Raw genomic sequence first — 25,333 nt, forward strand, 5'->3', positions numbered from 1 at the left:
GGGGTGAACATAGGCCTCCTGTGGCGAATCGCTGCATTTTGGTAAGAAAAATATCCATATTCAAAATGTAATGATCACTTTTAATCTATCTTGTGCTCACTGTTGTAAACTGAAGCAGTTCTGGGCGTATGACGTATGAGGTCAGCTTTGCACATGCACCGCTCAGAAGTGACGAACGTGGAAATGCAGCAGAGAGATCAAAACAAACAATGGTCACTAATTAGAAATACAAATTAGGAGTTCAAGGATTCAGAGCATTTCCCTACGAAATGAAATTCTTACTTTACTGTCCAAAATGAATGCCAAGACACATACACAATGATACAAACTATACATACACGTACATACATGCAATGTAAGAAATGTAGGGAATTTATATTCTTCTTTTAAAGAGGAATCAAATCTAAAGATTTGAATTACTTTAATTGAACTGATTCCAAATTTAATTAGTTTATACTTCATCAACGGTTTGTCCCGTGAATGTTAACATATTTCAGAACAGACCTTCTCAGACAGGAGTCACGTTATCACTTCTCTAAATGCTGATATAGACTGGACAGGAAATGGGTCCAGACAGTTTGAATATTGTTGATCCTTAATAGCTTTAAGACCTCAGACAGGAGAATGTAGACTCTTTTAATTCCTTTGGCAGTAGCCGATTTTGCAGTGTATTTGTGTGTTTGTTCCCTGAGGTCCTACAGAAACATAATAATAAAAACTATGCTGCAGCAGTAGGAATATAGACTATGAAAATAGAACTATAGACTATGTATAACTATATATGCGAGGATAGAGTAGGAATATAGAATGTGAAAAATAGAACTATAGACTATGTATATGATAACTATATATGTGAATGTACAGTATTCACAATTCCTAACTTAAGTGCAAAAATAAATAGTTCAGTAACATGCAAATTGAGTGCAACTACATGATAACAATAGCAGCAGTAACAGTAACAGTTGTGCAAATTGGGAGGCTACATGAGTGATATTAACAAATATACAATGGTAGTAACAAAAGCAATGACATTACAAATGTTCAAATGAGATGAAACCATTTGAACTGATTGTTCTCTGCGATAGATAAGTCCACTAGCTAGCTACCTGTTTAAGAGTCTACTAGCTGAGGGGAAGAAGGAGCTCCTTAATCTGGAAGTTCTGTCATTTACACTCATATACCTCCGTCCTGAGAGTAGAAGTGTGAGCAGTCTGTGTTGGGGTGGGTGGGCTTTTTGATGATGGATGCAGCTCTTCTGTGGACTTCTGGGGTCCTGATGATCTTTTCAGCAGTCTTCACCACACTCTGCAGACGTTTGCGTTCCTTTACTGTAGTGCTGTCATACCATGCAGTTATGCAGGTGATCAAGACGCTATCACCTACACAACTGTAGAAGCTGTTGAGGATCTTAGGTGACATGCCAAACTCCCTCAGCCTCCCAGGAAGTAAAACCAGCTGGGTGGTGTTGAGTGAGAACACACCCTTGTGGGGTGTCAATGTTTCTAATGATAGTGTCTGAGGCACTATTTCCAATCCTAACAGACTGTGGTCTGCCAGTCAGGAAGTGATGAGCTGATGAGACAGTAGGAGGGGGCGGGAGGGGGGTTGAGTGGTCTGAGTGTGCCTCATCTCTGTGTCGATGCTGGAGGTCTCGAAGCGGGCATAGAAGGTGTTAAGGTCATCCGGTAGGCTGTCTGAGGAGCTGATAGTCCTGGAAGATGCTCAAGATGCAAGAGTCCTGCTCAATTTGTAGGGTCCAAAGCTTAACCTTTTTTGGTGACAGGGATTGCTTGTTTGAGTCTTTGCCTGTAGGCCAGGTACATGAACAAAGAGATGTGGTCTGACTATCCAAAGTGGGAGGAATAAAATTGGTAAATTCAAGATGGTTGGCTGAATTGGTGATGTCCAGTAATGCCTATCTGTTTTACATTAGCAGTGCACTGCATTTGTGCATGGCAGAATATACAGAAAAAAAAAAAAAAAACACATTCAAGAGCGTTGCGAGAAAACATATTTGACTCGGAGGCGCCATCTTGCATTGCATTTTGTAAAGAAAAATGTCAGAGGTTTTTGATTTAAATCAAGAGGAGACTGGTTTTCCTTTGCTAAAGTAAGGAAACTTTGCTTCCTTTGATCCTGTAAACAAACATTGGTTTTCACGAGAATTACCTTCGCATGCGCAACGCTGACCCCATACGTCATCAATCCGGAGCTGCTTCCATGTATAACTGTAGCGCAAGCTACATTAAAGTGATTATTACATTTTGAATATGGATATTTTTCTTACAAAAAAATAAAATTTCACCACAGGAGGCATTTGTTCAGTTGTGTCAGACACTGTTTTTATGGATGGCCGCTTTTTATTGAACTTCTTTTGGACTGATCGAATGCAAACACCCATTGAGTGGCATTAAACAGCTTGAAAATCAAAGACAATTTTTAATAGAACTATGTATGAAAGAAGAAAGTCATGTATACCTAGGATGCCTCTGGGGTGAGTAAAACACAGCCTAATTTTCATTTTTGGGTGAACTAACCCTTCAAATCCAACAAACTCAATCACTTAGGATACAACCAGCATCTAAACAATGGCAGACTGTTTGACAGCTCACTCAGGGCAGGTCTGTGATAAAACAGTCTGATCTGAGAAAGTGATCATCATTTTATTTTGGGGATAAAAAAAAAAAAAAAAACACTAGGTGGTTTTTATCAATTATAGGGTAGCTGCACATACTGCTACAACACGTATGTTAAAAAAACATGTAAAATTGATTTTTGCATTTGATGACCCCTTTAAAATCTTTAGATATTTACTTAATCTTTAAAGGAATTGACTTATAGTAACATCAAAATCTACTAACCTATAAAATGCTACATACTTTCAGTGACTAAACTTTCTTTTCTTTTTTTTTTTTTTTGCAGAGCAATAAAAATCGAGGTTTATGACTGGGACAGAGATGGAGGGTAAGAAAGAAGCAATCATTCTGTAATACTGAAGATAAGATGCATCAAGATAAGTCATTAGACTGTGGTGTGTGTGTGTGTGTGTTTGTGTGTGTTTTCAGTCATGACTACATTGGTGAGTTCAGCACCAGCTACAGGGAGCTCTCTAAAGGCCAATCTCAGTTTACTGTGTGGGAGGTGAGCCACTGTCATTTTCCTCATGCATTTTTCACACACATATGCCTAAAATATTGTAACGTAACGTATTGTAAGATCTGATTTGTCAAGCAGTTCAATGAAGCAAAAAAAAAGGTTTCCCTAATTAAGTTTAAGCTAAATGTCTAGCTACATGAATATTTACTTATCTTATTTAATATGATGTTAAATATAGCTCATATACAATACATATTTTAAAGGTGGGGGGGTGAAATGCTATTTCATGCATACTGAGTTTTTTACACTGTTAAAGAGTTGGATTCCCATGCTAAACATGGACAAAGTTTCAAAAATTAAGTTGTACGTTTGAAGGAGTATTTCTGTTCCAAAAATACTCCTTCCGGTTTGTCACAAGTTTCGGAAAGTTTTTTTTCGAGTATGGCTCTGTGTGACGTTAGATGGAGCGGAATTTCCTTATATGGGTCCTGAGGCACTTCTGCCGGAAGAGCGCACGCTCCCGTATAGCAGAGCACTGAGAGCACAACAGACTTCACTGATCAGAGCGAGAGCGTCGCCAAATGTCACAAAAGGAGTGTGTTTTTGGTTGCCAGGGCAAGACAACCCTGCACAGATTACCAAAAGAGAAACAGCATTAAGGGACCAGTGGATGGAGTTTATTTTTACAGAGCATCAACGGAGTTTTGCAAGTGTTTGTGTTTGTTCCCTGCATTTCGAAGATGCTTGTTTTACAAACAAGGCCTAGTTTGACGACGGATTTGCACATCGTTTATTTCTTAAGGATAATGCAGTCCCAACGAAAAAGGGTCACGATCGTGTGTTGGAACCGCAGGCGGTGAGTAAAACTGCTTCAAATATCTCTGCCTCCTTGTTAGTGCGTCCCCTCCCATGCCGAGACCCGGGTTCGAGCCCCGCTCTGAGCGAGTCGTTGCTGCTGCTGCTCTCGTTCAGTTTCAGCCTCGGGATCTGATTCTGGATCATAAATAAACCGCTGAATCTGACTGTTATCCATGGTTTGTTTTCGATGTTTTTTTCCTCACGGTATTGTCATATCTTCCAAACGCTTTCAACGCAAAAGCCTACTGGCGCTCGTGATTCTTTAGCTCCGCCCACACGTCACGCCTCCAGCCTGTCGTGTTTTTCCGGGAAAAATCGGTACAGACTATCTTTCTCTTATGAATATAATAAAACTAAAGACTTTTTGGAGTTATGAAGGATGCAGTACTACTCTATAGGTACTCAAGATTAACAGGATATTGAGTAAAAATGAGCATTTCACCCCCCCTTTAAGAACTGTGTCTGCTTTTACGGTCTTGTGTAAATTGTTTTTGGCCTTTTTGTGACATTTTGTCCTCCATCCCTGTGAAATCTCATCTTTTTCCATCAATATCTTTTGTATGACCTCCACATTACTGAAGCATAAAATAAAACCCATAAGGGACAAGAACACTTATCAAAGCCAACCGCAGCAGAAGAACCTTAGTTTACAGCGAGAGGTCTAGGAAATGTGGTCAAATGTTCATCTCTACCAAGACCTCCTGATGAGATAGTTTTTTGACACAATCAATATGTGTGTTGAATTTCTTAAAAAAATCTACGCATTCTTCGTGTATTCACCATGTCCACCTATCATGGAAAAACACAGAGCAAGAAAAAAAAAATAGAATGAATGAAATGAAAAACAAAACTTAAAAAAATTAATTAAACTGAGATTAATCAACATTTCAGCAAAATCCTGTGTCTGACATTGCTGAATTTCTGCAGGTGCTGAACACCAAGAAAAAGAAAAAGAAGAAGAAATATCTAAACTCAGGAACCGTGAGTGATTTTTTTTACTAGATCCTTCAGTTTAATTAATGAAAAAAAGTTCCAAAGAAGAACAAAAGAAAACAATACGTGTTTGTTCTAACAAACAAACATCCTTATTGGTAAGACTTCTTATAGAAGGTCCTACATTATATCTTCATAAGCAATGCACAATGCCTTCATAAGCTGTGCATATACATATTCATATATTTTGATGTAGCTCATCATTGGTCTGCCCTGATGCCATGACTCTAGAGAGTTACATCATCACCCTGTGCATGAATATTGATATGACATTTATGATTAAAGTATGCATTGCTTACTGAAAGTGTGATGCTGCCCTTTAGGACTCTACATAGGAAGTGTTACCAAACTTTCATGTTGACAGGTCACTCTGCTGTCCTGCTTCATTGATATCGAGGTTACGTTCCTGGACTACATCAAAGGAGGGTCAGTATTTGTGTGTGTGTGTGCACTTTTACAATCCTTTTGAACAAAGATATAGATAAATGTAATTAATGCATAACTACATACCATAGTTTTATACCAGATGAAAGCTATAATATAATAATAGCCATAACTAACAGTGAAAATGCATATTTATTCCTAATTAAACTGTATGTGTCACGTGGAGGTTAAGGATGAACTCAAGCGCAGACAGGAATCACTACACACAGGGTTTATTATAGGAGAAAGGGGGAAAACAAAACCCACGAGGGGGAAAACCACGACTAGGGCAAAGACAGATAATTTAACAAGACTAGGAAGACACAATAAACAAAAGACTCTTCACACAGGAACACTACAGATAAACAATCACAGGCTAGACAATGTCTCTTCAATGTGCAACAATGTGTAACAATGTGTAACAAAGTAACAAAGTAACAATGAACCGCACAGGACAGTGAACACAAGGGGATAGAAATAGGGAGACTAATCATAACATAACAGGTGACACAGGTAAAGCAATAATGACAAAACTAGGATAACAAGGGGGCGGGGCAAGGAAACGAGACAACACAAGCACATGGCCCAAAGACAAGGCCATGTGCTTGTACACAAAACACGGGCCTGTCATGATCCTGCCTCAAGACTAGAGGAAAATCAAGGACATGAGGCAATTTGCAATTTGCTCACATGGCCACGCTCAAACATCTGGGTATATAAGGAGCCTGTGTGCTATTGTGAAAGCTATGCATCTAATAATGGAGAACAGCAGTCCAGTGTTCACCACTCATGGTAAACAGAAAATTTGACCTGAACAGCATCAACTACCATCTCATAAAATGAAAAGGCATTGAATGCAACTGATGCCACGTGTAGATTAATCTGGTGGTATTGGGTGTAGCCCAACTCGCAGCTCTGCATGTCTGCTAATGAGGCACTTTTCACTAAGGCCAAAGAGGCAGTGACGCACCTGGTTGAGTGCGCCCTCACAACCAATACCTCAGACTTGATATGCCTGACAAAGAACTGTTCCGATTGCCTTAAACTCTTTGTGAATAAGACTGTACTGGGCACAACAAAGACAAGGCCGGGTCTCCCTCATCTGGATTGACTGTTTGCCAGGTTACCTTTTGTTAAGTTCAGAGTTTGGCTAGAGACAAACAGGCTTCACACAGGTTGCAGTGAGAACACAGTCATTTGTTTATTGGTACAGGTGCTGCTTAAATAGAACATCACATGGCATGGACACATGACAAACACACCTGAGAGGAACCTACAATAATTGGGAGCATACTCATTTAACCAATCAATCAATTAACACCCCCACTTGCGCCCACATTATTCAGAATCATTCACAAGTAAAACAAAAACAAACAAACAAAAAAAAAGAAAAATCATGGAAACCAACTGCACTGCATCCTAGCTTGGCCACAACCAAACAAGAACGTGGAAAAGGCAAGTAACTTAACTTTTGTAGCTGGTTTAGTCATTAGGTCAGCAACCATCTGATCTGTTGGGCAATACTCCAAAAACACTTTACCATTATTTACAGTTGATCTCACAAAATGGTATTTAATATCAATATGCTTACATCTCTGTCTGCTTACATGATTCTTTGCCAATGCAATTGTACCTTGGTTATCTTCATAAATCATAGGTACACCATACTGGTAATCATCAAGATGTTCAAGCAATTGTTTCAAGTACAAACACTCTTGTATAGTGGCAGCTAAGGCCATGTACTCAGCCTCACATGTTGATAATGCTACAGTTGGCTGCTTTTTGGTCTTCCAAGAAATCAGAGGACCATTCTTACATAGGCTAACACAGTAACCAGATGTACCACATCGGTCATTTTCATCACCTGCCCAATCTGCATCACTATAAGTCACCAACCTTAACCCTTCATCACATTTCCTGTAACAAAGCATCTTGTCATTTGTACCTTTCAGATATTTCAGTACATGCTTTACAGTTATCCACTGCTCTTCCGTTGGCTCACTGAAATACTGGGACAATTTGCTAACAACATAACTCAAATCAGGTCTAGTGCATGAGGTTAGGTAGATTAAACTACCCACCACCTCTCTGTATTTTCTGGGGTCAATCAGTTTTACATTACCATCAGTGTAATTCAACTTTGGTTCACAAGGTGTCGACCTGGGTTTACAATCTTGCATGTCAAATCTTTCCAGCAGTTTCCCAACATAACTCTGCTGTGACATAGTCACACCCCCATCACACTGATCAAAAGTGATACCTAGAAAATTCTTCAGTTTTCCCAAATCTTTCATGTGGAATTTCTCAGTAAGCATCTCTTTGACAGTTTTTAAAGCGCTCTCATCACTGGCAGCAATAACCAAGTCATCAACCCATATCAATATTATCACTTTCCCATGTTCTGTTTCTCTGTTGTAAACACAATTATCAGCTGGGTTTTGCACAAAGATGTTTTCGCACAGATAGTTATGAAACATTTTGTTCCAGTTTCGACCTGATTGTTTTAGCCCATACAATGATTTCTCCAGTTTACACACCATCTTCTCATTTGTCTTTACATCATACCCCTCTGGCTGTTCCATATAAATTTCATAATCAATCGGTGCATGTAAGTAAGCGGTTTTAATATCCATCTGATGGAGAATTAAATTCTCCTGAGCAGCTTTCTGCATCAACACTCTCACACTGGTAAGGTTGGCAGTAGGAGAAAAAGTTTCTCCATAATCTACACCCAACTCCTGACTATACCCCTTGGCGACATAGCGAGCTTTATATTTGTCAGATCCATCAGCATTGGTTTTGATAGCATACACCCATCTACCCCCCACTGCTTTCTTGCCCTCAGGTAGGTTGGTCAAAGTTAATGTGGTGTTATCCCTCAGTGATTTCATTTCCTCATCCATTGCATCAATCCACTCCCTTGAGTTGGATGAAGTCACAGCTTCTCTAAAAGTCTGAGGCACATTGGAAACCATCTTATAGCAATAATCAATGCTGATCTGCACCTGATCACTCTCTATGCCATAGAAATCAGGCCTCCTTCTTTCTCTACCAGGGTATCTCCTCTCTCTACTCAGGGTATCTGGAGAATGTGATTCTGGCTTAACCTCGGCTGACTGTAGGCTTATCTGGCTTGGGCCTAGCCTATTCTCTAGAATGTCACACTGCTTGGGTTTATCAGGGTCAGGTCTGGTTGTGCTATAACGCATATCAGTGTCATCATCAGACACGTCATCAGTCTCTTGTCCCTCAATATTGGACATAAACCTCACCAACCTGTGTTTCATCACCTTTCTACTGTCAGGATAATAGATCATATAGGCTGGGCTGTTCTTATCGTATCCAACAAAGATGCCTTTGTCAGACTTTGAGTCTAGCTTCTTCCTGTCCTGCCTATATGTAAAACACACAGTACCAAACTTCTGCATCCTGGACATATTGGGTTTCTTTCCTGTCAGCATAAAATAAGGTGTCTGTTTGGTGCGGTTGTTAAAACATCTATTCCTCACCACTGCTGTCTGGACCGCATATGGCCATAGCTCCTTGGGTAACTGACTTTCTAAGAGCATACATCTAGCCATATCAAAAAGAGTTCTCCAGTTACGATCAGCAGTTCCATTCTGGTGTGGGGAGTATGGTCCTGAGGTCTCATGTCTGATTCGGTTCCTGCGAAGTAATACTTGATAACCCTGTCCAGTAAATTCAGCACCATTATCAGACCTGATACATGTAACGTTCCCATATGGGGCTATGTCAGCTAGGAACCTCTCTGTTGCATCCACTGTGTCACTTTTTTACTTCAGAAAGTACACAAACACTGCACTTGAGTGGTCATCAGTAAAGGAAAGTGTGTACCTATACCCTTCTCTGGACTTTGGGTCAATGGGGCCTGCCAAGTCAGTGTGTATCAACTCTAGAGGTGACTTGGCTCTCCCATCAGGCTTTCTGTTCCTACTCTGAGTGAATTTACCTTGGACACACACATCACATTGCATAGACTTGGGTACTTTACCCTTAATTGACATACCATCCACAACATTCTCTAACTTCTGAACATCATTAAAATTGCAGTGTCCCAAAATCTCGTGCCACTTCTGAATATCATGACAACTCATACATTGATTATCACAGTCATTGTTTACTAGCACAGTAGGCAAATAGAACAGCATGTTATGTTCATGAATAAGAAAACGTGTACCGTCTTTATACTGCAGGACATCCTCACCCTCTTTAAAGATCAATGTTGCCCCGCTGGAAGTTGCAGCTCTCACAGAGAAAATGTCTTGGGGATAGGAGGGGATGTACAGCGCCTGCTTCAGTGTGGCACTGAGGTGTTGCCCTCTACTGTCGACCAGACATACATCTGCTTCTCCTCTGCGCTCCGCGACCCCCTTGCACCATGTGCCATCAGCCAACTCCACACAGTGCGTCTCGGCCTGGAATTTGTCGTTGAAGCTCTTAAACTTAGCTAGATCAGTGATGATATGCGATGTTGCACCAGTATCCACCATCAACCCCTTTCGGGTGACATCGCTCCCTGGCTGACAATCACTGGTCATCAACTTGAAGGCAAAAGTATTGTCGGTCTCCTCATACACCCCATGTGCATCATCCTGCCGTTGTTGTTTCCATCCTCCTCGCCATGTGGTACGTTTACCCTGACTGTTCCACTGTTGATCACGCTGACATTGTCTTGCCTTGTGTCCTCTCTGGCCACAACGGAAACACTCAATGTCCCCACTTTCAGTGCTCCGCACCCTTACACCTGCTGGTCCACTGGCCTTCCTTGAATGTGCCCGGGCCCCCATAACATTGTCTTCAGCCACAGCTGTGCGCATACCTTCAGTGCTCTCATAACTCCGCAATTTTGTCTTAAAATCCGCAAAAGAAAGAGTCTCATCATTTTGAGTGACAAAAATGGAAAAAGGCTTGAATGATTCTGGCAGCCCCTTCAAAACCATTGCAACTAATAGTCCATCACTCAATACTTCTCCAGCATTCCTCAGCGCTGTGATTGAGGTCTCAGCACGTATGACATAGTCAGTCACACTCTCACCACTCAGCTTTTGCAGGGAAGTCAATTCTGTGTAGAGACTCACAATGCGGGGCTTACCCTTACCAGCATAATAATCCCGCAAGATCTTGAGTGCTCCACGCCCGTCATCCGCAGCCTCTCGCATGACCAGGGACAAACTTTTGTCACCGAGGAATTGGATCAGTTCAGCATATGCTTCAGCATTCTTTGATGCATCCTCAGCCAGTGCGTCTGCATCCGCACCCACGGCGGGCCCATTCAAAATGATGTCCTTCAATTTCTGCAACCGTAGATGGCCCAAAAACTTTGTCTCCCACAGTTCATAATTCTTTTCGTCTCCGTCAAACACAAGATGAGACCAACGTGAATTTGTCCTTTCGCTCATGGTGCTTGTACTCCAAACATTGAGACCCAAATTTAAATGTATAAACTGCCTTCTTACTCACGCCGTATCTGCACAAACGTCAGCGTATCTGGGCCCATAACCTGTTAAGTTCAGAGTTTGGCTAGATACCGGCTAAAGAAAAAAACAGGCTTCACACAGGTTGCAGTGAGAACACAGTCATTTGTTTATTGGTACAGGTGCTGCTTAAATAGAACATCACATGGCATGGACACATGACAAACACACCTGAGAGGAACCTACAATAATTGGGAGCATACTCATTTAACCAATCAATCAATTAACACCTTTTGATCCCTGAAAAGGGAAGTGGGAACCTTCAGCACATAGCCTGGCCACAGTCTAGGGACTATGTGGGAGTCTACCAGCCCGAACTCCAGGCACATTTCATTAATGGAGTGGGCTGGATGATCCTTCACCTTTTTGACAGAGGGGCTCTAGCCTAAGTTGTTGTGTCTGTCACTGCTGGTGATAGCAAACATTTCCACTTGTGCTGTTAATCAAAGGGCTAAATGTATGTTGGCACACAGACATGATGGGAAATTGTTTTGTGCTCCAGCACCTTACCCATCTACTTATACAATCATGAAGCCAATTCTGAAGCAGACTCATATACTTCAACCCAACTGATGTTACAGAAACCGAGGATGCCCGATGCCCTGGGAGTTTTCAGAAAATATTTGAGAGGTAAGAGATGTGCTGACATTGTTAATCCAACTCCACAATGAGAATAGAGATGCTCTTAACAGGGGAGAGTATACTCTCCTCCAAGTTAACCCTCTTGCAATTGGGCAAAGTGATCCAAGACCATGTATCTGTGTGTACACAACAACTCTAGTTTAGACAGGACCACTTTGGTAAGTTACTCGAGTTTACTGAACACAATTTATCTTTGGCGGTATGGTTCCTTATGGGGGTTCAGTAGGACGTCTATCCTGTAGCTTTGTTATGAGGATGAGTGTCTCTCGACAGTGAGGTCCATGCCAACCGGGACTTGAAAGACTTAGTGATCTGAAACAAAGAGACAACAACCAGAAGGTGCACAGTAATATGCTCATGCTTATAATGGGGAGGGAGGGTTGCGAGCCATTTGAGCATACTTGCCGAGCAGTAGTGCCACATATATATGTCCCGGGTCTCATAGGAGAGTGGTAGAGATTGAAGCTATTTGACAGCTGACCGCATCAGCTGGTCGCAGCCTATGGCTCCATGGCCTGACTGAACTAACGCCGCGCTTAATTTAATCAGCTAATTAGCCAGTCTTCAAGGATGCAAATGCCTGCTTCCATCAGTGGGACAAGGGCACCCTCTGTGACTTTCCAGACGAAATGAGGAAACGGGGGCCACTTAAAAAGGAGGACTTTGAACTGATATGCCATGCTGAGAAGCCAGTATGATAGGCCAACCAAGTGTTCATATTCCTTCTCTCGGTTACCCATCACAGGACTGCTTCTAAGCCTTTAGTGAGTTCATATTAGCCTGTGGATGAGCTGGCAGTGTCTACTTCCCATGAGAAAGTCATTGTGCACCAGGGTATTGGCAGGGCCATTGAAGCCTTCACAGGGGGCCATCCTCAGCGACAACCAGATCCTCTCTGCTGCTTCAGGGGTTGGCCTTGATCTGCTCCGAGACATAATGTTTTTAATCATCTCTGTCTTCTTTTTCACAGCCAAGAACCGTTGAGCCAATTCCTAGACAATGCTGTCTAGAAGCATTGTAAGTCTTCGCTACGAGAGACAAATTAAACTTGCATGCCCTGGATAGAAGTCAGACAGGAAGGCTATGTTTCATGCTCAGACAACAATTACCAAGCCTTAACCACTTAGGACAGGTTGGAATATTCCAATCAGGCCCAATGCTCTTGGGAAAAAGTTGCCCATAGACAAGAGGTCAGCAGAGTCATAAGCACCAGATTGCTCAAGCCCACTTTCCGATGCTTTGAATGAGAAAGCTCAATGTGCTCTCAAACCCATATGGAAGACACATGTGAGTGGAGGAAAGGAAGGTCCATGGGGATTTACCTTGGTCCAGACTCACACTCAGAGCACATTGTCAAGGCCTTGTTCCTGAGACTAGAAGGACTAGGACAGGACACATCTGAAATGACTCTGTCTTTTGAGAAAGAATTAGAGCTTTGCGTGCAACATGGGCATGGTTATGATCTCACAAGCAGAACAATAACCACCCTTGAAAGCTGTTTCAGTATGAGTCCGACTCAAACGCTGAGGACAGCGATTGTGACCATCTGAGGCGGACACACCACAGACCCAGTAGGACACAAATAGAATGCACATTGCCATAAACACAATCCTCCATGTCTGCTCTTTTATAAAAAATGTTTTTACAGAGGAAATTAGCTCTCACAGGCCGCTTTTCCACTGTTGGGCCAGTGTGAGCCAGAGCTTTAAATGGATGGGGGTTATAGGCTTGTACCTGTAGCACTGAGGCCAAAATAGTGCTGCGTTTCCACCGTCAGACCAGAAGCTCCACTGCGTCACACCGCTTTATACAGCTCTCAGGAATAACGTCATGCAATCATTACGTAATCCCATCATTACACCAACAAAGAGAAGTTTTCAGAAAACTAATAAGAAATAAGTCGCTGGAACTAACATGGTCAAAATACGAACATGATAAAAGCGTCCATTTGTTTGCATGCTTTGTTAAATATTAAGATCCAAAAGCATTGATTTATCAAAATTTAAAAGTGTTATGAACATAGCCTGCTTATTTAGTCGAGTCTGTTTCTGTTTATCGGTTTATTTGTAGTCACAATTGCCTATATACTCATTTAGAAAGAATGATCATTTCTATATTTTTAAAAAAGCTCCCTTTGACGAGTGGGGTGGGACCGAGAGCTGTGTGAATGGAGCGAGGCCGGTGGAGTGATTTGGAAATGAGCGACTGCGCCACTCACCGGTCTCGAGTCCCACGGAAAAGATTGAAAAGGAGCTATGACAGTGAAGGACGAGAGAGGACCAGGCCTGGACTTTATTTTGTGTTTGGTTTTTGTTTGTGCGCGGCAGTCATCCACGAAGGTCTTTCGTGCTGTTTTGGGTTTATTTTGTTATTAAAGATTTATTTAAATGTCCGCCGGTTCCCTCCTCCTTCTTCCCATGATTATGAAGTTTATACATTGTTACACTCCCAAACAAAAACCATTATTATATTTTTATGACATAGGCTGTGCGGAGATAAACTCTCGTGGCCATGCATGCAAATTTCACTTGCCAATTGCATTGGCCTATTCCTAATGTCAGGTGTGTTTGTGCTCCCAAGAGTGACCCCTAGTTTCAGAATTTTAACACGGCATAACAAGTGACCAACAGAAAGGAAACTAGACGTTTTCTAAATTTTCTGAAGAATATTATGAGTGGTACCTGCGGTGGTTTTCTAGGTGGTTGTGAAGTTTAGTATATAATGTGTTGCTAGGCAGTTGCTAGGATATTTTCTGTGGTTGCTAAGGAATTGCTATATGGTTGCATAGGAGTTGCTTGGGTGTTTTGGGTGGATGCTTGGGCATTGCTATGTGGTTGCGAGGCAGTTTGTGAGGTGGCGGTCTAGGTGTCTGCTATGGTGTTCTCTATAATAAATGTTTTAAACACTAGTAGGCTATGCTGTCATGTTACTTCAGTGAAAGAGTTTCTATTACTGTAAAACCATGACATCTAGTTATCATGCTGGAAATAGATGCATCATTTTGGAAAATCCAAAATTCAGTATCTTTTGGCAAATGTGACGTCATCCGGGTTTTCCATGCATATGAACATACTTGAGCTCATCTATTGAGACTGGAAACACATTGATGTGCCTCACCATCCATGAATAATTCCCTCTTCCTTCCCATTTCCTCCTCTCCACGTCACACACACATATTCACAGACAGCACACTGCATTATGATGCAGTAATAAACTGAGCTATAAATAGAGCACTCTATTCTGAGAGACACAGAAACCCCAGGCACATGACCTGGCCTTCACACAGAGACCAGCAAACACTGGAAATATCTGATGAATAATTCTAAGGATCTGCAAAAAGACTACTGTGGAACATTCTTACAGACAGTTAATGAATCTCTCTAAATATATGCATACCGTTGAACAGACAGAAAAACCAGGAAGCTGTAGAGAAAATATCAGATAAACGCAGAGCTGCTCTGAGGGAATAACTTCATTTCTGTCCACAGATTAAATGCTGTGAGCTGAGACACAGTTTGAAACAGTCAGCTCACTGGGGATTTGAATGAAAAGCTTTATTATACTTTAATAAACACTGTATTTTTCATGTTCATATGCTGACTCACGTCATTGTTTTTGCTCTGTTCACTTGCAGGACTCAAATTAATTTCACAGTGGCCATTGATTTTACTGCATCAAACGGTGAGCTTACATCAATGAAACATTGCCCTTCAAAAGAAAAAGCAGCATTTACATGTGCTATGTGTTTTATGTGTTAACTATAGAGCATGAAATCTTATTTCTTCACAGAAACATGAAGAAAATATAAAGAAATATGAAGAAATATTTTAATGTTTTTGATTCATGCATTTTCTGCTTTATTTATGGCAGGCAACCCTTCCCAGCCTACCTCTCTACACTACATGAGCCCGTATCATCTGAATGCGTATGCACTGGCCCTCAGAGCCGTGGGGGAGATTATTCAGGACTATGACAGTGATAAGCTGTTCCCTGCACTGGGGTTTGGTGCAAAACTGCCACCCGATGGCCGCGTGTCTCACGAATTCCCACTGGTGAGGACACTTCTTTTTAAATTTTACTGTTAAGTAACTAAAAGTAGATGTTGGATTTTTATATTCAAAAAACAATTTGTTCTCAAACAGTACGTTTTGGTTTAAGGATCTTATGTGTTTTATTTATCAGTGAGAGTGTTACACTGACAATCTTGATATTTCACCAAGACAAAATACATTATAAACTACCCTGTGAGTTGTCATGAATGAAATACCCTAAGTGATATTCTTATATTGGGATAAGGAAAACGATTGAAGAAAAACCCAATCAACCATTATCCCAGTTATGTTTTTAAATGTAAATCAGTGCTTTATCAACGTGTATTCCACAGTTTGTATTTACCACTTTTGGAAACAGAATAAGTAAATGTTGGATTTATGCACTGCAACATTTTATATTGCATTGCAAAAGCAATGCAAGAGAAATTAATGATGCTGTGTGACAATGGCATTATAATGAGCTATTATTAATCATTATCAGTGTTTTGTTGCACATATAAATACACTTTGTCTGTTCTTTGAGGGTCCTCTGAGGTGCTGAACATTTTAGGTGTGTTATTTTTGTCTAATAAACCCAGTTGACTGTTCACAAAAACTTGCCCTACTTAGTTACTGTTGCAATGTCCAACAAGCCATGCCTCTCTACACTACAGACCATGTTCTCACACAGTAAAAAATATACTGTGGAGCAAAGAGTAGACTGACAACACACAAACAGACAAGACAAAGCATGTTACTTCTGGTGTGAGTCTCAATTTAAAATTTTTGTCTTTTTTTAATTAAAAAAAGAAATTCCATTTGGTGGCTCTTTAATGTTTCATAAAGATCATTGTATTGCCTCCGTTAAAGCAACACACGTGAAACAATGTGTTTTTTATATTTACTTAAACCACGAAATGAACATGAATAAACATGATAACTTATTTTATTTCAACTGCGGAAAGACGTCAATACACACAATTTTTCAAGTTTTCAGAAGTCAGTCTACTGTCCTGTCTGATTTGTTCGTCAGGCAAGATGGAAAATTTGGTGTTATGATTGGTCAGATCACCTGTCAATTTAGTTCTTTGCAAAGGTCAGTTGAATTAAGTGGTTGTCTAATTCAGAGATCCATTATAGTCAAGTCAAGTCACTTTTATTTATATAGCGCTTTAAACAAAAAAAAAAAAAATGTGTCAAAGCAACTGAACAACATTAATTAGGAAAAAAGTTTGTCAATAATGCAAAATGACAGTTAAAAGCAGTTCATCATTGAATTCAGTGATATCATTATCTCGGTTCAGTTTAAATAGTATCTGTGCAGTCATTTGCAATCAAGTCAACGATATCGCTGTAAATGAAGTGGCCCCAACTAAGCAAGCCAGAGGTGACAGCGGCAAGGAACCAAAACTTTGTTGGGTGCCAGAATGGAGAAAAAATCTTGGGAGAAACCAAGCTCAGTTGGGGGGCCAGTTCTCCTCTGACCAGACGAAACCAGTAGTTCAATTCCAGGCTGCAGCAAAGTCAGATTGTGCAGAAGAATCATCTGTTCCCTGTGGTCTTGTCCTGGTGGTCGTCTGAGACATGGTCTTTACTGTATCTGGGGCTCTAGTCGTCCTGGTCTCCTCTGATCTGGATACAGACTGGATCTAGTGGCTACGGTGACCTCGCAATAAGAGAGAAACATACAAATATTAGTGTAGATGCCATTCTTCTAATGATGTAGCAAGTACATCGGGTGTTATGGGAAGTGTTCCCAGTTTACCTAATTAATGCAGCCTAAAAATCCTTTAGCGGATTTGGATATTAAGCGTATTAGTGTGTTATGTGTAAGCCAGGTTAAAGAGATAGGTATTTAATCTAGATTTAAACTGCAAGAGTATGTCTGCCTCCCGAACATTGTTCGGTAGGTTATTCCAGAGTTAAGGCGCTAAACTCTGGAATTTAAATTGATTGAGTTTTGAGAACACAGCGGCTGTAGATGACTATAATGACTATAACAATAGCTTGTTCAAATACTGAGGTGCTAAACCATTCAGGGCTTTATAAGTAATAAGCTAGATTTTTTAAATCTATACAAAGTTTTTATAGGGAGCCAGTGCACTGTGGACAGAACCGTGCTAATATGGTCATACTTCCTGGTTCTAGTAAGAACTCTAGCTGCTGCATTTTGGACTAACTGGAGTTTGTTTATTAATAAGCATGCAGAATAACCACCCAACTACTCGTCATCCAGTTTTTTATATCGACCATGTATTCCGTTAGTTTTTCAAATTGGTATGTTTCGCTGGGCCGCGAAGAAATATAGAGCTGAGTATCATCAGCATAACAGTGAAAGCTAACACCGTGTTTCCTGATGATATCTCCCAAGGGTAACATGTAAAGCGTGAAGAGTAACGGCCCTAGTACTGAGCCTTGAGGTACTCCATACTGCACTTGTGATCGATATGATACATCTTCATTCACTGCTACAAATTGATGGCGGTCAAATAAGTATGATTTAAACCATGCTAATGCACTTCAATTAATGGCAACAAAGTGTTTTAGTCTATGCAAAAGAATGTTGTCATATGATACGGTCTAAATCCTGACTGGAAATCCTCACAGATACCATTTTTCTCTAAGAAGGAATATAATTATGAGAATACTACCTTTTTAGTATTTTGGACAGAATGGAAATTCAAGATCGTTTTATAACTAACTTCTTTAAACTAAGTTCTTTGGGGTCAAGTTGTGTTTTATTGATAAGGGGGCTAAATAATAGCCAGTTTGAGGGTTTTGGGAATATATCCTAATGACAATGAGGAATTAATAATAGTCAGAAGAGGATCTATGACTTCTGGAAGTACCCTTTTTTAGGAGCTTAATTGGAATAGGGTCTAACATACATGTTGTTGGTTTACATGATTTAACAAGTTTATACTATTCTTCTTCTTCTATGGTAGAGAATGAGTGGAACTGTTCCTCAGGGGGTCTATAGTGCACTGTCTGATGCGATACTGTAGCAGATGGCTGCATGGTTACAATTTTATCTCTAATAGTAAAAATTTTAAAGTAAAGTAGGTCATAAAGTCATTACTGCTGTGATGTAGGGAAATGTCAACACTTGTTGATGCTTTATTTTTTGTTAATTTAGCCACTGTACTGAATAAATAACTGGGCTTATGTTTGTTTTCATTAACCTACCTTAAGCATAAAGTCCATTGTTTCTGTTACATCATCAAGCTGTTCTATAGCTTCATATTCAGTCCTGGTGCCCCAGGGAGATACATTGAAAAACAGCGGACTATGGTTTCTAACATTGGTATGCTAGTATCCTAGTCTCTGCTAAACCCCAACCGTAGACTTTACACATCTGCCTAGGCTACCTGTTATGACTGTACTCCTCCACCTCTAGCTCTTTTAGATGCACTTCTGAACCTGTCGTCCAGCAGGACCCTTAGAGCATACACATATTGTCTAAGCGCAACCCCTTCCCCCCATTTTGAGGCATTTCATATTGGCTAGAAAATATCAACTGTGCTTTTCATTTATTCAAAATGCTATTAGCCCTGGCTGTTTAGGACGAGTGCAACAACTACTTTAAATTCCAGCCTCTTACTTTGTAATTAAGGAAAGATATTGTACATTTTGAATGTGTACGTCTATCAAAAGTAAATCATTAACTTGTAAAAGTGTTTTTAGCATATAAATGACCCAAAAGCCAACAGACATGGACTAAATGCCAAAAAGCTCCCCTTTTGTTTTCACACAACTACAACTATACCACTGGTAACCAAATAAGGGCTCTGCAGGGTGACTAACTGATAAATATGGATGAGACCATTCATAAAGGAGATTTAAAAAAAAAAGATTGATAGGCATTAGCAAATGGAGATTACCCACAGCTGTCTAACATTTCTAAAGAGAACAGAAAATATTTTCTTTATTTATTTTTCTCTTTTTTTCCCCCTTCTTCACACCCACGAAATGGTCACAGAGAATCTATCACATAATCCCATATACAGTGAGACACAGATCCTTCTTATTGGACCAAACAGATGCACTGCCTGCGGCTGCAGCTGCCCACACACAGCTAAAACACACACACTCCTCCTCGGGGCTGAATGCAGGAGACTCCATATGCACTCAGCAGAGCCTTAAAGCTTTACTTGAGTGAATAGCGCTCTTTAAACGTATCTATTACTACAGGAAGCTTCTGGGATGTGAGCTCAGATGTGAGCTCAGATGGCCAGATCAAACTTTTGATTCTTCATGTCATTTTGCTGTGGCAATAATTGACTATTATTAACATTTAGGATTATACTATCTGATTATATTATATGCCATTAGTATAACTTACCACTACTAGAAGCAGTATAGATTACTGCTTAATATTATGTACTATCCATAATTATATCTACTATCAATAAGTTGTGTTATATCAAATGAAATCCTGTTGGATGCCAAAAAAAAAAGAGTATTTTAACATAAAAAAAAATGGTTGAAATGTGCTTTTTTTGCAATTTCATAATTACTTCCATCCCAATATCCTGACAAGCATTTATGATAAACTAATATGTACTTTAATGTCATGTATTTAAATGTATTTGTAATTACAGATTTTACTTAGGTCATAATCATAGTAAATTATGTGAACTTTAAATGTAATATGAAATAATACTAGAGCTAAAAAAAATTATTACTTTACATGTGCTTTAATATGTTAAATATTAAAATAAATGTACTCTACAGTTAAACTTTTAGTTTGATATTATATATATATATATATATATATATATATATATATATATATATATATATATATATATATATATATAGAGAGAGGTGCATCTCAAAAAATGTTAACATCATGGAAAAGTTCTTTATTTTTTGTAATTGAATTTAAAAAATCTAACTTTCTTATATTCTAGATTCATTGCACACAAACTGAAATATTTCAAGAGGTTTTTTTGTGTGTTTTATTTCTGATGGTTATTACTTGCATCTTTGGAAAATTTAAAATTCAGTATCAAAATAAGTAAAATAAATAAGATCAGTCAAAAAAAAAAGATTTACAAAAAAGAAATGTTCAAGATCTCCAAAGCAGGTTTAATTATGCACTCAATACTTGGTTGGGGTTCCTTTTGCACAAATTACTGCTTCAGTGGAGCGTGGCATGAAGGCAATCAGCCTGTGGCACCTGCTGAGGAGTTATTGAAGCCCAGAATGCTTTGATAGCGGTCTTCAGCTCCTCTGTATTGTTTCTCAGATGGTACTTCTCTTCCTCTTCACAATACCCCATAGATTCTCTATGAGGTTCAGGTCAGGTGAGTTGGCTGCTCCAATCAAGCACAGTAATATCATGGTCAGCAAACCACTTGGAAGTGGTTTTGGCAATGTGAGCAGGTGCTAAATTCCTGCTGCAAAATGAAATCAGCATCTCCATAAAGCTTGTCAGCAGACGGAAGCATAAAGTGCTCCAAAATCTCCTGAAGGATGGCTGCATTGACTTTGGACTTGATAAAACACAATGGACCAACACCATCAGATATCACGGCACCCAAATCATCACTGACTTGAGAAACTTCACAATGCACTTTGAATTTTGTGCCGTCTTCTTTCGGACTCCAGACCTTGATTTCCAAATGAAATGCTAAATTAACTTTCATCTGAATTCTATTATATTAATATATTTCGATACAGCACTCTGTGAACAGCCAGCCCTTTCAGAAATGACCTTTTGTGGCTTACTCTCCTTATGTAGGGTGTTGTCTTCTGGACAACTTTCAAGTCAGTAGTCTTTCCCATAATTGTGGTTGCATGTTCTAAACTAGCCCAAGAGGTACCCAGTATTTATACACAAAATTAATCACACTAATCAAGTTCAAAATTGAATATTCAAATTTTTTAAGATACTGAATAATACAATTTTCCTAAGCTGTTAGTTTTAATTAAAAAAAAAATAACTCTGGAAATATTTCAGTTTGTGTGCAATAAATCTAGAATACATGAAAGTATGCTTTTTAATTAAATTACAAAAAAATAAAAACCTTTTTGAGACGCACCTCAAAAAATTATATTTATTATATTTTATTTAGAGGTGGTCATAGATAAAAAAATTTAATCTAGATTAAAATGGCTAATTTTAATTCTTCCAAAGGCATTCAGAATATGTGTGCTACCCAAATAAAATAATGACTTAAAGTAAGACTTTTAGAACAGGTTTCTCAAGCCAGGTGGTGCATTAGACCAGGGGCTCATCTCCTGTTTCCAAAATGCATCACAAAGTGTTTGAGAAAGCTGTAAACTAATTCCACATTGCACAAGGTGCAAACAATCTAACGCCTGTTTCACACCTACTCCGTCTGCAGTGCGTATGCGTTTCATTATTATTTTTTACACACCCATGTTAACGGAATCCAGCGTTCACGTAGTTGCGGAAATTTAGCTCTGGTGAATTTTGAATATAAGGGATTTAAGAAATGAAACTACAGCTAACATACAACAAGACTAAGCAAAACACATATATACAGAAAGAAGGAAAGTAAGGAAAGAGAGAGTGAGAGCAGAACAAAGAACGGCTTTATTTATCATCAATTAACCACAACCTAATGAGAATCATCAGAGAATCAAAAATCACCTTGACAAAGGGGCTCAAGCTTAGACATGCATCTAACTAGTTGGAAACGGTTACTTGCATTTGCTTTGTAGCTGAACAAGCATCTGGATGCGGAAGACAATGGAGGTTCTTGATGAGTTTTGTAGGAATGTGCTGGAGGCTTTCGTCAAGTTCTGAAGATCAGAGAGTCCACAGCAAATCGACAAAGTTACTTAAATATAAAAACAGACTTCAGGGTGATGAGTCTTGGAGAATTAGTCTTAAAGGGTTTGAGCCATGATTGGTTTGGGTTAGAGACATTTCATGGTCTACTAGTCACACCCATCTTTGGCAGATTGACCAATGCAGAGGTGTGCATTGTGACCGGGAGAGGTTCCTTTGTCACACAACACAGTATGGGCAATGATTATTTTTATTTTATTTTATAGTGATTAATTACATTATTGTCTGCTATCCACAAAACTAATAATGCATTAAAAAGTAGTGTATTGTGCTCTTTTTTTCATTTTTCATTTAAAAGTACTGTTATATATGAACAAAAGTGTAATAACATTTTGTTTGCAAACACTTTAAACAAATAATTCCTTTTATATAGTAGCAGTTAAAATATTTATTGTAAATCTTAACTTATAACATTAATGTGATTAAATTAAATATAAAGCGTGCTATTTGTCACTGCCAGGACATTAACGTTATTATAGAAAATATTTTATAGTTTGTTATACAAAAACAAGGTGTGCTCAGAGTCCAGAGCCTCCATCATAACATTATAACAGGCTCCTTCCTATTAGAGACCTGCACGATCGCAGGACCCATCGCAGCAGAGTGTGGCACGGGACAACACTTAATGGACGGGAAGAGACTCAAGTGTGTTTGATGCAGGAGAATAATTAGAGTGTGCTCACACTAGGCAATCTTAACCGTGCCATAGCGCATTTAACCCCCAAAGCCTGGTTCGTTTGACTAGTGTGGTTGTTCCATTAAGCAGTCCCTGCTCGGTTGGAAGAGGTGGGCAAGAGCATGGTTCAGTTATATATTGATCAGTGAGTGTGAGCACTAACCACACTGGAGTACATATCTTCTGTAAAGCAATATATTGTGAGAGGGATGTGTGTTACCGCATCCCATAAGATTCAAAATAATAAACCACAAAGTAAAAAAAATGATTCACTCCACTGTGGTGAGCGAGAACGCTTCTCTGCTGTCTTTAGGTGCTATCATAAACTTCCTGTTTCCAACTTATAAAGTCATTATTATGAGCTTGTTACATTCTTTCCTGTTAAAAATAACAGTGGACAGTGGTTTGTGAATGTTGATGCTTATCCTAAGTAATTTGATTGGGAGCATCACCTCCTGTGACCCATGATTTGTCTGTATTCAGAGTCAGTAAGTGATAGACTTTCATAATAAAGAAAAAAAAACTGCATTAATGCGCGACTAAATAATTGTTGGCATCAATCAATTAATGTGTTAACACAAAAATATAGACATGCACTCATTCACATCCTTCTCTTTAATCTCAGGAGGCAGAAGTCTCCAAATTCATCCTTTCTAATCATCCCATTACTTGTCCACTTGTGTTATGATGGAGGCATGAAGGCAGGGTCGGATCCAAATGCAGCTTTATTGTATATTGTACATAGTCAAACACAGGCAGTGGGCCAAAACACAGGAACAGACTTAATTAGAATACAAAGAATCCCTTGGCTGTGGCTAGACAGGCAGAGAGTTTGCAGACGGTCTCCTTGACCATAACATGACAATCAGTTGGTTCACTAGGCCAGATCTAGACAAGACACAAGTTCATAGATGACCTCCATGGTTCAGGACACAGAAATAGTTAATTATTAGATTCATTAGCAGAGACTGAATGGGTTAACAATTCACCTTTGGCCTCATTGGACATAATAGGGCAGTCAAAAGGTTCAAAACTCCGTGTCTGATACTGGACAAACAGACTCAATGGTCGTGACTAAACCAAACAGACGGTTCAAAATCATCAGCAGAATTTAGAGAAGCAGACAGTTCAGGAATGGTACTCACCACTGTGAGGGGAGCTGAATTGTATGCCATTACCTGCAGCAATTGCCGCCACCTCTGGGAGTTCCTTAGCAGGTGTCGCCTCCTTCGGTTTTTCTATAGTGTGCACTGCCACTGAGCTTAAAGGGTTTGAGAGTGCTGACATTGCGTCATTCAAGCATGTTGCATCAATGCGGCATGTGAATGTAGAAATAGTGTTACTTGTGAATAAGGATTTTATTTTGCTAGTGAATGTTGAAATCAAGGAGACACTAGCCATTCACACAGATATCAGCGGTGGTTCCTTCAAACTGGATACAGCAGTGACAGAATGGGGCTCAAGGTCCTTAGCCGTGGCAGGAAGAATCTCTGAAATGGCCATCATTACAGGAACTAGCTCTGGTTCAGCTGCCATTACCGGAATGGTATCTGCTTCTCCCACAATGAATGAAGATCCAGACACCAGATGAGCATAATCCATAAATTGGACCTGTGATACACGAGGACCATAGGATCCAAGGGGGCGAAAGTATTCTGTAATGATGGAGTCGTAAAAGCAGGGTCAGATGCAAATGCAGCTTAATTGTATCAACGTAGTCAAACAAAGGCACTGGGTCAAAACACATGAACAGTCTTAACTATAATAAAATAAACGCTAGGCAATAGCAAACAATTCTTCACCTTGAGTATGTGAGAGAGCATCCTTTATAGTGCTCCTGATGGAGAACAGGTGTGTGTGTGTGTAATTAGTTCCAGGTATGGGGCTTTTGGGAAATGCAGTCCTTGGTCATTGTCCTGCAGCTGTACCTGCACTCACTCACATCATTAAAACATCCCTTCAAGCTGGTATTTGTCCCTCAGCATTTAGAGAGGCTTGTATTACCCCACTACTTAAGAAAACGTCTCAGGTTACGAATGTAACTATGGTTCCCTGAGTATGGAATGAGACACTGTGTCAATCAATCAATCAATCAATCACCTTTATTTATATAGTGCTTTAAACAAAATACATTGCGCCAAAGCACTGAACAACATTCATTTGGAAAACAGTGTCTCAATAATGCAAAATGATAGTTAAAGGCAGTTCATCATTGAATTCATTGATGTCATCTCTGTTCAGTTGAAATAGTGTCTGTTTTAATTTGCAATCAAGTTAACGATATCGCTGTAGATGA

General features: G+C 39.6%; 1 protein-coding gene across 1 annotated transcript in view; it reads left to right on the plus strand.

Moving 5' to 3' along the window:
* The window catches only part of LOC113043674 (copine-8-like), a 56,810-nt gene that overhangs the window by 13,210 nt on the left and 18,267 nt on the right, over window positions 1–25,333 (plus strand). The window contains exons 3-8 of the mRNA XM_026203188.1: window positions 2,886–2,964; window positions 3,066–3,141; window positions 4,882–4,935; window positions 5,312–5,373; window positions 15,142–15,188; window positions 15,378–15,559. Of these exons, the coding sequence (XP_026058973.1) occupies window positions 2,886–2,964; window positions 3,066–3,141; window positions 4,882–4,935; window positions 5,312–5,373; window positions 15,142–15,188; window positions 15,378–15,559 (500 nt within the window). The remainder of the gene's footprint in view (window positions 1–2,885; window positions 2,965–3,065; window positions 3,142–4,881; window positions 4,936–5,311; window positions 5,374–15,141; window positions 15,189–15,377; window positions 15,560–25,333) is intronic.

Source organism: Carassius auratus, chromosome 25 (assembly GCF_003368295.1).
Source record: "Carassius auratus strain Wakin chromosome 25, ASM336829v1, whole genome shotgun sequence".
NCBI lineage: Eukaryota > Metazoa > Chordata > Actinopteri > Cypriniformes > Cyprinidae > Carassius > Carassius auratus.